Consider the following 15,634-nt stretch of genomic DNA (forward strand, 5'->3'; position numbering starts at 1 on the left):
GCTGCTAGAAGGGACGCTAAACTAAATTAAAATCGAATCAAAATCAAACCTAGTCAACAAGTATCATATTGTATAATTACTAAGTCTTGTGCATACAATCACTAAACTCTTTCTGTTTCACATGTTCATTTTCACTTTTCTGTTTTTAGAAGCGGAAAAAAGTGCTAGTGAGGGACCGAACTGATATTCTACGGGATTTACGAAGTCTAAATCTATGTGTACTAACAATTGCTATTAAGTTTTTAAATTCTAAGTAATTGACGTTCTTTTCTCTCTCATTTTAAAATACTTTAAGTGTATTCAGATTGGTTTTGGCTAACATCATCAGCCGAAGCTTACGAGCATAATGATACTTTCCAACGGAAGAGAGAGGAACATCACTTGGGTAAAACATCTTTGTATCGTGCATTAATATTTTAAATTGTAATAACATTACAATCGCGCTTTAAGCGTCTTGAGGTTGAGGTCTACTTCCTTCGACACCGTTGCCACTAGCAGGAATGAAAACAAGTCCGCTAGATGATTAAGTATGTAATAAAAGTTTTGGTCGCGATAAAAGTTCTTCATGCTAAAGATTCCACTTATGTTCATGGTGATTGCAGGTTCTCCGTGAACACGTGAACACGTAAGAAAAATAGAAGTCTACATTGAGTTGTTCATATTTTATTGTAGATTTGTGTTTTTACGTGTTGAGGTCGTGGGACACTGCAGTTGATTTTCGTTCTCCCTTATAAAGGGAAACTTGGTCTGACAACGTTGCACTTTCACAGCATTTACTTATATGAAACACCAAACGACTTTACTGCAAGTCTTTTTTACTTATAAATAACAGATGTAAGGAACTTATAAATTGAATTTTATGTTTCCTTTTGAAAGGGGAAGCAATTACATGTGGACTCTTAATTTGCTATTATCTTTTAATTCAGAACCAATGTGTTTTTAGTGAATTGATTTTGTACACATCAAATATTTAATTTTGTTCTCAGGAATGGCACTTTGATTGTTGCTAATTTAGGAAGTATAAAGATGATGTCTGTAGTATCAAAGAATGGTGAGAAGAAGACCGTAAGGCAGATGGCACAATTGGGTTCTACAGAAGAAGAAATAATGAAGGAGATGATATCACAGAGTTACGACAACTTCGAGATACAACTGACTGATATGCAGGTGTGTAATAATTTTGCTTTATACAAGTATAATAGTTATTTAAAAAATCGTCTCCTTTCCCTGTTATTCTGGTTGTCAGATTTTTCTGTGTGACTAAATAACTAGCCTTCGGCTATCTGGAAACTTCGCCCCCAGACCCCCGCATTTGCTCGACCTACAGCATTCCATCTCTCATATCCCTAACGTTAAAGAGATCTTAAGAGGCCTATCACTGCGAAATTAAAGTACCGCTAATTTTACAGTAATTATGTGATATCTTCAAGTAGATAAAAGATAATCAAAATGTGAAACAAGATCGCCCTAGACAATATTATTTTGCATGAGATGCCGTTAACACGAGTCACCTAGCAGCCATTCAGAAACGTGAAAATAAGTGCCTATTTTCTAAATGACTGGAAATCGAAAGCAGATACATGAGTCGTGATAATGATATCTCATGTAAAATAATACTGTCTAGAGCGATCTTGTTCCACATTTTCATTATCTTGTATCTATTTGAAGATATCACATAATTACTGTAAAATTAGCGGTACTTTAATTTCGCAGTGATAAGGCCTCTTAAGATTAGAGATACGTTAGGGATATGAGAGATGGAATGCTGTAGGTCGAGCAAATGCGGGGGTCTGGGGGCGAAGTTTCCAGCTAGCCGAATAATTACTGTAAAATTAGCAGTATTTTAATTTCGCAATGATAAGGTCTCTTAAGTAGTTTGGAGATACGAGATTGGATCGGAAAATTTCTGGCCTGACTGGGAAGGAAGCAATTATTTTATGTTTGTATACATAACTGCGTATCCATATCCGCTGGTAGTCACTGTGTAAAATTTCATTTCACTATTGTCTCAGGTGAGGAGTTTGTAAGACTCTAGGTCGGCGGAAGTGACGAAAATTTGTGACATGGAGAAAATCGAGCATCGAGCTGTCATTTAAGTACCTGCTTAAAAGGGGCTTAATACCACAGGAAATTCATATGAACGTGGGAGAGACACTGGAAGACTCTAGAGACACTAGAAGAAGAAAAAATGGGTAACTGAATTTAAGCGTGACAGAAGGAGCATTGAAAATGACTGCTTCAATGGCAGGCCTTCAACTTCGACAACTACAGAAAATGTCAATAAAATTTGTGACCTGATTGTGAATGACCGCAGAATCAAAATCCGAGAGACAGCTGAGACTGTATTTCCTATGAGCGAGCACAAAACATTATCGTAAATGAATTAGGGTTTTCTAAAGTGTCAGCGAGATGGGTACCCAAGTTGCTTTCAGTTAAATACAAACGCAATCGACTCTCTTTTTTCGTGATTGTTTGGAACTGTTTGAAAGTGATCCGGAGGAGTTTATTGCCAGATTCGTGACTATGGACGAGACATGGATACACCTTCGGATACGGGAATCAAAACAACACTCGAAGCAATGAAAATGACCTGGATCTCTTGTCCCAAAGAAAGCAAAGTTATGTCATCAATTTTTTGGGATGCTAGGGACATTATCCTGATTGATTTCTTGGAAAAGGGAATGATTGACAATTCTGAATACTATTTCTGCGACGTTTGCGTGAGGAAATCAGAATTAAAAGGTCAGGGATGTTGCGAAGAAAGGTGTTTTTTACCGGGACAATGCCCTCGTTCACACGTTCCTTGCATCCATGGCGGAAATTAATTCCTATGGATTCGAACTGTTGTCGCGCCCATTCTGTTCGCCTGATGTGGCCCCTCGGACTTTCACTTGTTTCGAAACCTTAGAAAAAAAGGGGGGTAGCGATTTTCTTCGGATGCAGAGGCCAAAAGTGCTGTACTGGGATATTTTGCAGAGCTCGAGGAATCATTTTTAAAAAGTGGTATAGAAGCATTACCAGAGAGGTGTCGTAAATGTATCTTGGTCGAGGGGGATTACGTGGAAAAATAAAACAACTTACCCAATTATTTTCTAATTTTGTAGGTCAGGCCACGAACTTTCTAATCACCCTCGTATGATCATCTTATAACAATTACAATCTTTTTTATTCGCACCTTTCTTCTTCCTTTCTAAGGGAAACATCAAAAAATACTGAAACGCGTCCTTAATTATTTAAAATTAGAGGCCTAAATACCAATTTTCATTCCTCTAACCTTAAGGGATTTCGAGGTATGGCCGTGTTATTTTACGAGGTTATAACACTACCGATTATTTTTCTCACTAGCTAACCACACGAAAACTATGAAACTTGTGTTACTTCTTGTCGTAATCTCCTGCAGCCTTACACATTTTTCACACCATAATGATTCCATGGCCGTAGGGAACGCTTCTTTAGGAGTCTTGTTTTGACCACTGAAAAATCGCTGATGCAATAGCGGCACGACTAGTGTCTGTGGGACCACGGAAAGTGTCTTTCATCGTTGGAAACAGCCAAAAGTTGCTAGGAGCCAGGTCAAGTGAGTAGAGAGCATGAGAAATCACTTCGAAGTTGTCATGAAGATACTACTGCGTCACGTTCGCTCGATGTGCTGGTGCGTTGTCTTGGTGGAAGAGCACACGTGCAGCCTTTTCCGATCATTTTTCACGCAATGCTGGAAGGGGCTTCTCCTTGAAAATATCTTCGTAGAATGCACCTGTCACTGTAGTGTCCTTTAGAACGCAATGATTAAGGATTACTCCGCCACTGTCCTAGAACATGGGAACCATATTTTTTTCAGCACTGGTGTTAACCCTTTTTTGGTGGCGGTGAATCTGTGTACTTTCATTGAGCAGACTGACACTTGGTTTCATGATTGAAAAACGGCATCCGTGTCTCACCTCTTATCACAGTCGATGAAAAGAAAGTCCCATTCACGCCGTCATCACGCGTGAACATTGCTTGTCAACAGTGCGCGCGCGCAGCCTTGTGGTCGTCCGTCAGCATTCGTGGCGCCCATCTGAAGGACACTTTTCGCATTTTCAGGTCTTTATACAGGATTGTGCACACATCCCACAGAAATGCCGACTTCGGAGGCAATGTGTTCCACACACATTTGACGATCCTCCAAAACAACTTTCTCCACTTATTCGATCATGTTGTCAGACCGGTTTGTGCAAAGCCGAGATTGTCTTGATTTGTTGTCACACGACATTCTGCCTTCTTTGAACTGTTGCACCCACGAACTTAGACATAACCATGACACCATCATCACATGCAGGGTGTCTATCGGTCACGAAAGTCACGAATGTCACGAAAAAGTCACAAAATCAGAAAATGGTCATGGAAGTCACGAAAAAGTCACGAAATTTAGCTTTTGGGTCACGATTTTTTTTAACTGTTCAAATGTAAGTACAGATTGTACAATTTTGTTCTATAAAACGTCAAAGTTCACCAAAAATGTCTATGATCAGCTTTAGACGCTACCAAATCTCAAGCAAAGTACGTTTCTATCGCATGGATGAAAATTCGGTCTAATTCGCACCCAAATTCACTCTTGAAAATATTAGGAAATTTTTTATTTGGTAAAGAAAAGATCACGAAAAAGTCACGAAATTTCATTTTGGGATTTTAGTAGACACCCTGACATGTCTCACACAACTGGCGATGAAGTTCAAGCGGTGTCACACCATGCAAATGGGTAAAATGAATGATTACATGCTGTTCTTGGTATGAACACGTCGCCATTATACGAGTATCGTAAGTATCAAACACAGTCAACACTCTCACCGCTGCCGCTATTTCTGTGTGTCGTACGGTGTTGCCATCTCTGTCACGCATTGACAACGAGTGTTCTCGTATTTTAAAACAAACAGCACGTTTCTACCTGTTATCAATCCTGAGAAAAAAAATAGAGAGGTTAGAATTTGAATGCACCTCGTAACAATTTCAGCCTCGACTTTTTTTCTCCCGGCCTTATATAAAAAAACGCTGAAACACATCTTTACTTATTTTAAATTCAAATTGTAAATAACTTTAAGAGGTTCCGAGATATGGACGTCTTATTATAATAATTGTAATTTCTATCCCTTTTTCCTTCTCATCCCTTTTCTTCCTTTCAAGGTCAAGTATTTAAAAAACGCTGAAACACGTGTTTAATTATTTTAAATAAGAAATCCATACACTAAATTTCATGTCTGTAACTTTCAGAGATTCCGAGATGGATATATTAAGATGATAATTACCGCCCCTTCCCCCTTCCCGCTTCCCCGTCTAATTTCAAAAGTCCTTCCTTAATAGTTGACACAAATCGTATGCTATGTCCAAAATTTGGTTGGGCGTTGATCAGACAGGCCTTCTTCTCTTATATATAGGGATAAATAAGCTTATAATAGAGCAAGTATATGTTATCATAACTAATCGACTATATGTTATCTTACAACGATTATTAGCGAAATAATATTGAAATACTTGACTTTACATGCTTTATGAAAGTCTGTTTACATCACATATTTGTTTAATCCTTTTATATGTGTTATTTCCAATAACTCCGTTAACTCTCTCTACCATATGTCACTCTTTCTAGCGCCCCACTTAGTCTTGTATTCGATCGTCCCTTTTTCCACTTGTTTTCTCTACATATGTTCAATTTTGGATTATTTTTTGAACGAATTGACTTGTAACTGTATAATGTTTTTTGTCTTATGAAAATCACAATGTGTTTGCGTTTGCTAGAAATTGAATAGATCGATCCATTTAGTCAAGTCATTATAATGGCAAATTATGGAGCTTGTATTAGAAAAATAAATCACATTTACATCATAATTTGATCCGATTATAAGAAATTGAAACAAATATGATAGTATATTTTTGGATCAAAAGGTCGAATATATTTCAATCAAAAACCTTCTTGTAGGCCATCTCAGTATGATGTGCTTGTTCCGTAGAAAATACAAAAACTCGATTTAGAGAACATTCAAAAATTTTGTGGCCCCTGATCCAAAAACTAATTATTGGCCAAGATCGCAATCTTTTGATCCATTTTTTGTTCCTAAAATTCTTGTTAATTTCTTGTCGTGAACATGTTCTTCCTAAATTCAGAAGTACTCATCTTTCTCTTGTCTATTCGGATGTATGTCGATAATCATCAATTAATTGAATTTCAATACTTTCGCCAGAAGAATTGTCAAGACATGTAATGAAAAAACTTAACAGAATACAAAAGCAACTTCGCCAATCTGCTGGATTCTGCTGTGAAGTATCATGTACCCTCCAAATCACTTACAAAGAAGTTAACATCATACAAAAGTTTCTTCACTAACCTTCTACATTCTGCTATCAAGTATCGTGCACGTGTCAAGATACAAAGAAGTTAACAGCATAAAAAGTTCCTTCATCAATCTGTTGTTTTTTTGCTGTCAAGTATCATGCACTTGCCAGAACATTTACAAATAAGTAACAGCATGAAAAAGTTTCTTGACTAATCTGCTGTTTCCGTTGTCAGGTACCATGCACCTTCTACAACACTTACAAGGAAGTTAAGAACATACAGAAGTTTTCTTCACTAAGCTGCTAGATTCTGGTATTACGCACTTGCCAAGACACTTTATAAAGATGTTAACAGCTCTCAAAAGTTTCTTCTTCAACCTGCTAGATTCTGTTATCAAGTATCATGCACTTGTCAAGACACTTAGATAAAGCATGACGAAAATGAACACACACATTTACTAAAATAACATATCCATTATGTCTAATTCAATAATGCTCCAGTATCAAGATATAACACACTGAAGATACACAACACAACGTTTGTGCAATACAAGTTATAAAAGAAGTTTTGGAGGCTGCGGTGGATTAGTGGTAGAACGCTCGCCTCTGATGCGTTGGATCCATGGACGTATTCCAGCTTGCACCAAATGAATTTTGTGGAATACAAATACCATGTGTGTGGGTTTTCTCGGGGTTATGTTTCCTCCCACTTACTTCATTCCACCATTTCATTCATCATCACCACCTTAGTCTCTATGCATGATCGTGAGACGTTAAAATAATAGAGAAGATTCCATCGTGCGCAGAAAGATAAGCACAAAGAAATTTTAAAAAATAAACTCTGACACTGACATTCTAAACGACGTTGGAAAAACATCATTGATACTTTCCTCGTAGTTACTAACCACGCAAGAAGCAGGTAATGGTTTAAGGTGTTTACACTCTGTAGAAATACGCACTTAAATTCTCACGGTCGTATTCAGAGTCGTTCTGACGCGTGACTAGCGCCATACTAAAGAGTTCGACTAACATATGTTTCATACAGTAGTCAGGCCCTTAGTATGACGCTAATCACACTCGAAAATGAATCTAAATATGGCCGTCAATATTTTAGCTTCTACAAGTTACATTAGTGATTGTAATGGTGACCTGAATAATTAATTTCTTTTCATACAATACTAACTAACTCTTTGGAGCCCCTGTAGCTTGTAGTGATAAGGTAGCGTACTGCCTTTGAGGTGGGTAACTCGGGTTGGATTCTCGATATGAACACATGTTAAGATGTACATTCATGTCTTATATAGCCTCGGTGCTGAAATACAGGCTAACCTCAAATCAACCAATTAACCTCCCTCTTTATGTACCTGTGTTTTGGCAGTGCTGCCAGTGAAGTCGATTGATTCGACAATTAATGATTATTCAATAAATTCTAACATAAATAGGGGTGAGTAATTTTAGACTTTATAAGATAGTTTTGCAGAGGGCTTAAATTAACAATATTATACACAAACAATTAATTATTGAGTTTTTCCTTCGTGCAGCAATAGATTATCAATCAGAACCAACAATCCACAAATATTTTTTCCGATACTTGTGGCAGTGGGAGATGAAAACCATATTATGTTTCAATGTAAATTAACAGTAAAATTTGGAGACTGTTACCGATCTTGTATAAAACACAAAATCAGGGTTCATACTCGATTAAGAATATCTTAGCAATTAATAATGAAAAGGTTAGTCAAACACTGAAAAATGTATTTGCAGCAAAATATTTTAATATTTAAAAAAAAAAAGTAAAAAAAGGAATAAAAAGAAAGAAAACAGAAAGATTAAAAAAACTGAATGAAGAACAAAAACAACAAAAATACAGTTCACCGCGGAAGTTAAAAATAAATAAATAAATAAATAATAGTGCAAATGGCGTCTCAGACAGTAGTTCGCGAAAAAAAAAAAAAAAAAAACTTCCTTTTAGTAGAATTGAAAGTGGAGATATAATTCTGTAGTACAATAAATATAGTTCTATTGATTTTTGTTGTTTACTGTTACTTTTAGTATGTCAGTTGAATGAGTTTTGAAAGTTTATTTCTTCCTGTTTAAGGTATTGGTTGCTTTAGTTGGAGAAGATTGGGAGTCTGCTATAAGTACAAGTGCCACAAATTTGCATCTGCTGAACCCAACAAATATTCAAGTTTACTTTAGTCGGTGTCTGATAACCGATGATCCACGCTTACCAAAGATGAAGCTCAAAACCGGTATACCTGCGTTGTCAGTCAAATTATCAGGTATGTTGTAAATATAGTAAATTTTAAGTCAAATAATAGAAAACAACTTTAAAACCTTTTAACAGGATCAACCCGACAAAGCGCTACCCGTGATGACGGTAATTAACTTCTCATCGGAATTTGTTTTGCTGTTTTGTTCATATTTCATGAATAAATGTTTCATTAATAAATCTACAATATAGTATAAATCATTTTCCATTTAAGCTCAATTCAAATTTTAACAGATAGCAGGAATTTAAGAAAGACATATTTGTTCAGTGATTGAGCTCTCATCTCTGGTGTAAAGGGTCCGTGATTTTCTCGGGGTTCTTCTGGTTCTTCCCTCATTCACATTCCACCAGTTATATCATAATCTTTATTTTCATTAATCGTCCGTCGCCTTTAGTCTACAGGATATAACCATGAGACGTAAAACTAGAAGTACAGGGTAGCGCAGATAAAAGTAGCTTGTATAAGAATAAAGGAAATGCAGTGAAATTACAGAAACGAAGATCTGAAATGGACTTACCATTTATTTACAATGAAAAATGGAGTGAAAATAGAAAAATACAGTGGAAAATACATTTATAGAAGATATTGAAAGTGATCCCCTGCGACATCAATACACAACTCTGCACGTGTAAGCATATTCAGATGCATCCGGCGTGAAGTTGCGATGGCGGCAACTTCATGGTTAATGTTGTCTTTCAGTTCCTGTACTGTGTGTGGATTAGTTTCATAGACTTTGTTCTTTGCTCTTCAGGTGTCCTCACAGGAAGAAATCACATGTTGTTAGATCCGGCGAACGTTGTGGCCATAAACTTTTGCTGACAGTTCGTTCCTCAGAGAAGACATCATGGACTTATTCCAGGGATACCCAGGGATACCTTAGAAGTGTGGCATGTCGCCCCATCTTACTGGAAGAAGCAGTATTGTCTTTCATTTTCAGTGAGTTAAGCACAAAATGCATAAAAAATTTCCATATACGCAACCGTGTTGAGGGTAGAGTTAAAAAAATATCGGTCCAATGATGCGCGTTCCTGTTACACCACTCCAAACGCCGAGTTTTTCATCATGGAGTGGTTGCTGACAGTGTTTGGATTCTCCGTTGTCCAGTACCTCGTGTTCTGTGACTTCACATGACCGGAAAGATGAAACTAGGCTTTATCACTTACGATGTAATGAAAAGGGTCTAACAAACTGTCCTTGATGATGTTATTCAAGGATGCTAACAATCGATAATTGCATAAACTGTCCATTGTTGTAACTGTTTACTCAATTTCAGAAGTCGAAAATATTCAATTCGCATTCAAAGGGGATGCGGGCTACTTTTAACTGCGCCACCCTGTATCATTTAATTTTCTTTGTCGATATTTAATATATTTATAGCTATCTGTCTGGACGTAATTTTTCTGCAACAGAGAGTAAGAATGGAAAGAACTGCCATTATTTTCAACTTAGAGGAAACTTACAATGGTTCAAAGCGAGACCATTACGTATTCTTTCTTTCTGGGCCAGCTTCCTTTTGTATTATCTTACTGTAATTACATTATAATAATATTATGGTGTTTTGCTTATTGATTTTCTTTACTAAACAAATGTAAATTTTATTTGTGTGTTTTTTTGCAGATGAACGTTTGTTTCAAGTGGCTAGTTTGGCTCAAAGTATCCCGTTTCCTAAAGAAGAAGAAGAAATAGAGGAAAGTCCAACGAAACGAGTGGTATGTGGATAAACACTGCTATATTATTATTTTTATTATAATAGAAAACTGATATTCGTGTAACTTTTTTTCAGAAGTAATTTATCAACAATGTATATAATCCATCTAATACCACTATAATACATAGTACAATTGACTAATAATAGTATTTAATCTGTACTTCAGAAGACACTTATGCAGCCTCGTCGAAATCTTAAACAATAGATCATCGCGGTAGAATACGCGATGATTTAGTGAAGAGTTCATTCTCTGATGTCCAAACTGCAGATTCGATTCTAAGTTGCGTGAGTTTGCAATGGCCATAAATTTTCTCCAGGTTTTCTGAATTTACCATTTTTGTAGTTATTTCATTATCGTTCATTGATTTCTATTAGGAATGCAAGAGTTTTGTGGGATTTGTACTCTGTGACACTGCACACAGTTATTTTATGGGGCGTTTACACTTAGTCGATTTAGTCGCACGACTAAATCGACTCGCTGCATTTGCCACTAAATCGAAGCAACTAGGCCGAATCAGATTGATGGATGTGTTCAATTATTTCAACCACAGAAAATAGAACGTCTTTTAATTCAGTTGCCAGTCGATTAGTCACCTTCGATCAACAAGCGATTAAGTTGAAGTCCCGTTTACACGGTCGATTAAGTTGAAAGTGACGTCAATTCAACTGAATCGAACGCAAATCGACTAAGTGTAAACGCCCCATTACCTATCATTTCGATGAGGGAGAGTAAAAAGGAATTTAACATGTTAGTGAGTGTTTTGTCTTATAGCCTGCTAGTTGTAGTCAACGTACTTAAAAGACGATGTCAGTTAGAGCCGGTCAGATACAGTCACCACAAACACCGTTATAGAATATGTGTGCGCTGTACGAATTTAAACCAAGAACAAACGCTAGTGAAACGAGAAGATAAATATGTGAGGTGTTTGGTAAATGAGTGGATAGTGAAACGGTGGTTCTACAAATTTGATTCTTTCCGGGTCCAAAGCACAAGATGTATCCAACCCATAGAGAACGAGATAATCAAAGACGATGTAGAGGCCAATAATAGAATGAGACATTGAGAGAAGCATTCAATTGTAATACATAAATTATTCACCAACACCTGGTCGATTGCTGTATACATTTGAAGGGAGCTTGGTGTTTAAATGATTACTGCGGATGGCAGAAGAAATCAACGTGATAATCAAGATCGGGAATCGAACGTGGAATACGTTCAGCACCTGTGCATTGACAGCTTCGCTAATGTCAACTTGAATGCATACAAAGCTATCTATATGCAAATGCTGTTTTTCCGCAAATTGTGGTGAGATTCAAACAAAACGAAGTTTTGTTCCAACCTCACTACAAATAACCGCAATAAACCACTATATTAGAAGTTATAAATTAAGCAGTTATAGATAAAACATACTACGACGAACTATACACCTAACAAGCACAGAGGAAAATCCTGAATTAAATGCACACATGTCAAATTTACTATATATATTCATATTATTAGCTTTGTACATACTTAAGCAAAAGTTTAAAAAATGGACAAAAAAAAATGTAATAGAAGAATTGAACAGAACATCTAACGCAGATCTGTAAATTAGGTCACCATCTTTTCGAATAAAGTATCGCTCTTCCCCCTTCTCTCACGAAGCCCCGCCCATGGGTCTAGAACCCAGACGTAAAATGAAGTCGCAAACCCTTCACAACATGCAAATTTTTATTCATTTCGTCTGCACATGTACTCTCATTGGCTGGCGCGTTACCATGACATACAAGAAAGTTATGTGAGAATACATTATCAGAATAGTTCTCATGGAGGAGGTTCAAACGTGAACAAAGAGTGCATTATAATGTGAAAAGGGAGAAAATGCAGAAATGAAACGAAATGCACTTATTTACGTCCATTACACAAAGTAGAATGAATATCCTCAAAATTAATTCATAATAAAGATCAGAATAGAGTATCTTCACTATTTTTCCTCAGTAAGTATATTCCTTAATGTTTATATATTCTTTACTCATAATTTTGAAAGTGTAAGGAATTTTTAGGAATTAAAACTTCAAAGTTACTAAGGGATTAGTAGGATTAATTTTATAAATAAAGTGAAGACATTGGCTACGTAATAAGCTAAATTACATTTTTTGACGGCTTATAGTCATTTTAATTTTTATAACAGGTTATAGTAGAGCCACCTACATCGGCAGATCGACGGAAAACACGCCTCGAAGGAACAGATCGACGGAAAACATACGTCGAAGGACCACGGAAAACATTCGTCGAAGGACCGCGGAAGACAGTTGTACTAGATCGACAAGCAGTTGCACAGTCGATAGCAGTAATGGCAGAGAAAATGAAAGAGCAAGAGAAAGCTCGAGTTCAAGCAATGGAAATGTTGATCGAATTTGAAATGAAAGGTGAGTATTTTGTTTTTTAAACAAAAATGTAAAACCGTAAAAAGTTTGTTTCTGTGGAAGACATGACGTTGCTTTCGCTCTACCTTTTTAGTTTAAATTAATATGTACAAGAAATGAGGAACAACTTCTATGAATATTCAAATTACGTTCTTCACTCTCAGTTTATTTAATGAAAGTAACTGTACACAACAATTGTCTATTTGAAGTGTTGACTAGTTTATTGTTAAGTTTAACTAATTGTTGCTTATGAATTCAATGCCTGTTCCATTATCGTTTGTTCTAGGACTCAGAAATTGTAGCATTTAGTACAGAATAAAATAATCTATGAGTCCCAAGGTTCCAATTTTTAGACATTTTGACCTTTCCATCGTGGTAAGCTTCTAATTGTTATACTGGAATTAGATGCCTCTCCTTAAAGTTCAGAGTGATCACCGAAACATAATTTGTTGTCATAATCTTTCAACTAACCTCCATTGTAAAGATTATTGTCAAATTATTATTTACTTTAATTTGATAAGTTAATTCATACATGTTGTGCTTTAATTACAGAGTTTACATTGGAATTATTTCGTGTTAGTCCCACTGGTCCTACAAAGATTTTAGATTTCCATGTGTTAGCTTTGGAAGTTGATATGACACAACAAACTTACAGTATGAATGTGAAAGTGAGGCTAGGAGGCATTTTATTGAATCAGGATAACAATGGAGAAATAGTACCCTTCATCAACACACCAATGGCAGCTGGAGAACAACAGTATCTCTTCACCATATTATATCAAAATGTAAGGAAATCATAAAATCAATTATTATCAATCAATTATTTAGTTGATGTTAGTGTGTGTATGATGTACTAATGTGAATTGAAATGTCATTATTTTCAATTATGTTATAGTAGTTAGTACCCAGTCTAGATAAAAGTAGTGATATAACCATCACGCCATCGTAAGTAACCAGATAAAAGCTTACGTGGTGTGGTTGGTGGTAGTATAGAGAGTATGATGGTTTGAGATCACAATGTTTTAACCTTCCCTGTTTGTTTCAGCTGAGGATACAAACTAGAATAGGATAGCGGTTGTGAGTCTGCATAAGGCAGGTAAGACCGCAAGTGAGATATTCAACTTCCTACGAACCATTCAGGATCACTCGTGTATTCGTCTTTTAGACCATGAGAGATACCAGCAGATTATCCACGTACTCTAAGGACTCCACGGGCTATCAGAAATGTGCGCTCCGTGACTGCGACAACCTCTTGTTTAAGAACGGAAAGATAATTACCATTGAGGAATCTTTGAACACCCAAACTGGTCGGGTGTATCCAACATGGTCCAAGGAAGCCACTACAATCGCTCCCAGAGTTTAACTAGCGCAACATCCCGTCAGGTGATGATGTAGTGGTGAGATCTCAGATCATGGAGTCACAAGACTCGACTTCTGCAAAACTTGAGTGAAAACGAGTGCTGTAAATTACCAGTCTGATGTTCTGATGTCTGTGACTGAACCTCTCAATCATATATGCTTTTGCTAATGCCCGTTAAGTCTTCCAATATGATTTAACTCAATTCCATAAGATAATGTCTGCCCAGACGTGGCACCAACAATGTTTCTGACTTCATAACGGCGGCGAATAACCAGGTGGCAGGCTCTTAGACGGTAATCTGTGGTTCATATTGAGGATCAAGGTCTACTCGAGGCGACACTGTAATATTACATCCCTGAAAAGTGACCATGAGCGAGCAGTAGCAGTATTTCCTTTGGGAATGGTGAGTTGCTGCCATTGACCACTGGGCAACATATTTATGGGCTTGTATGATTGCTCACGGTTGACATTTTGAATAACGTATTCCTTTCGTTTGCTTCCTGGATTATAGTCAATGAGTTTCTGTATATAGCACACCTATGCTCATACTTTCTTGTGTGTACCACCTATCAACATCAGTATCAAAACTTTTGTGTACACTAGAAGTTAATTCTGCTAATTAACTATATAAAAGTTAATAATTTCTTTAAAGGTAATCAGCTTTATATCCACTTTCTCACTTTTCTCAAGATATTACAGAAATCAGAGAATTCTGTTGAAATTTCAGTGTGCAATTTTGTAGAAAGTAATTTCTTATTAATGTAACGATTTATAAGTAAGTAATGTTTTAATATTTGCTCTTATGGTTTCTCAATAGGTTAATAAAAAAGCTCCAGGGTTTCACACAACATATGGGTCTATTGAACAACTGTTGCAAGTCAGCTTTACAAGGATAGACGTTCTAATTCACCAGGAAGCCATGCTGACTCTTGTTAGGTTTGCAGATGAGTTTCAAGCTCAGATGAATAAAATTCAGGCAGAGGCATCACCAGTGAAAGAATTACGAAGGCAGACGAGATTTCCATCAGTTTCAAGCATTACAGGTGTACCTTCTGCTCGTCCAAGTAAGTCAGAAATTATGAAAATTGCTATGTTTTATTGATTGTACAAGTTGGTGGAAGATGACTTATCTGTAGAGGTGGAAAGAGTAAAGCGGCAAAACAGAAAACGTAGCGGTGTCGTAACTAATGCGATTGATTCTTGGTTCTAGGTTCAGATTGATTTGTGCGTTGAATAAGGTTTTATTTGTGTGCCATCAATATTGTCTTGGTTTTTAGAATATATGGTGATGCAGAAAAAAAAATGAAATGTGTTAGTTACGTGTTATGAATGAGCACTATTTTTAAAACCTGATGCTCAGTCTTAACGTTCGTCATAGAGTAGTGGGATTATCATTATTATAGTAGATCATAATAAATAAAGAATTAAAGAAAGAAATCACAGGTCCGTATTTATACTGGTAAACAATAAACTTTAATTGATCAATTAGTACCTGTACAATTTAGACAAGGAAATCATGGAAGGAAAAGAAATGTTCAAGTTTCGAATCAGAATAAGTCTTCTACTTTCTGTGCACTAGTA

At 36.4% G+C, this 15,634-nt stretch overlaps 1 protein-coding gene across 2 annotated transcripts in view; it reads left to right on the top strand.

Moving 5' to 3' along the window:
- Vps13 (vacuolar protein sorting 13C) overlaps positions 1-15,634 on the top strand; it is a 426,449-nt gene that overhangs the window by 106,295 nt on the left and 304,520 nt on the right. For both annotated transcript variants that reach the window (XM_081749100.1, XM_081749101.1), the window contains exons 13-18: positions 987-1,167; positions 8,405-8,588; positions 10,197-10,288; positions 12,459-12,696; positions 13,246-13,478; positions 14,871-15,117. In XM_081749100.1, the coding sequence (XP_081605226.1) occupies positions 987-1,167; positions 8,405-8,588; positions 10,197-10,288; positions 12,459-12,696; positions 13,246-13,478; positions 14,871-15,117 (1,175 nt within the window). The remainder of the gene's footprint in view (positions 1-986; positions 1,168-8,404; positions 8,589-10,196; positions 10,289-12,458; positions 12,697-13,245; positions 13,479-14,870; positions 15,118-15,634) is intronic.

This window comes from Thermobia domestica, chromosome 2 (assembly GCF_964235325.1).
Source record: "Thermobia domestica chromosome 2, izTheDome1.hap1.1, whole genome shotgun sequence".
In the NCBI taxonomy this organism is placed as follows: Eukaryota; Metazoa; Arthropoda; class Insecta; order Zygentoma; family Lepismatidae; genus Thermobia; species Thermobia domestica.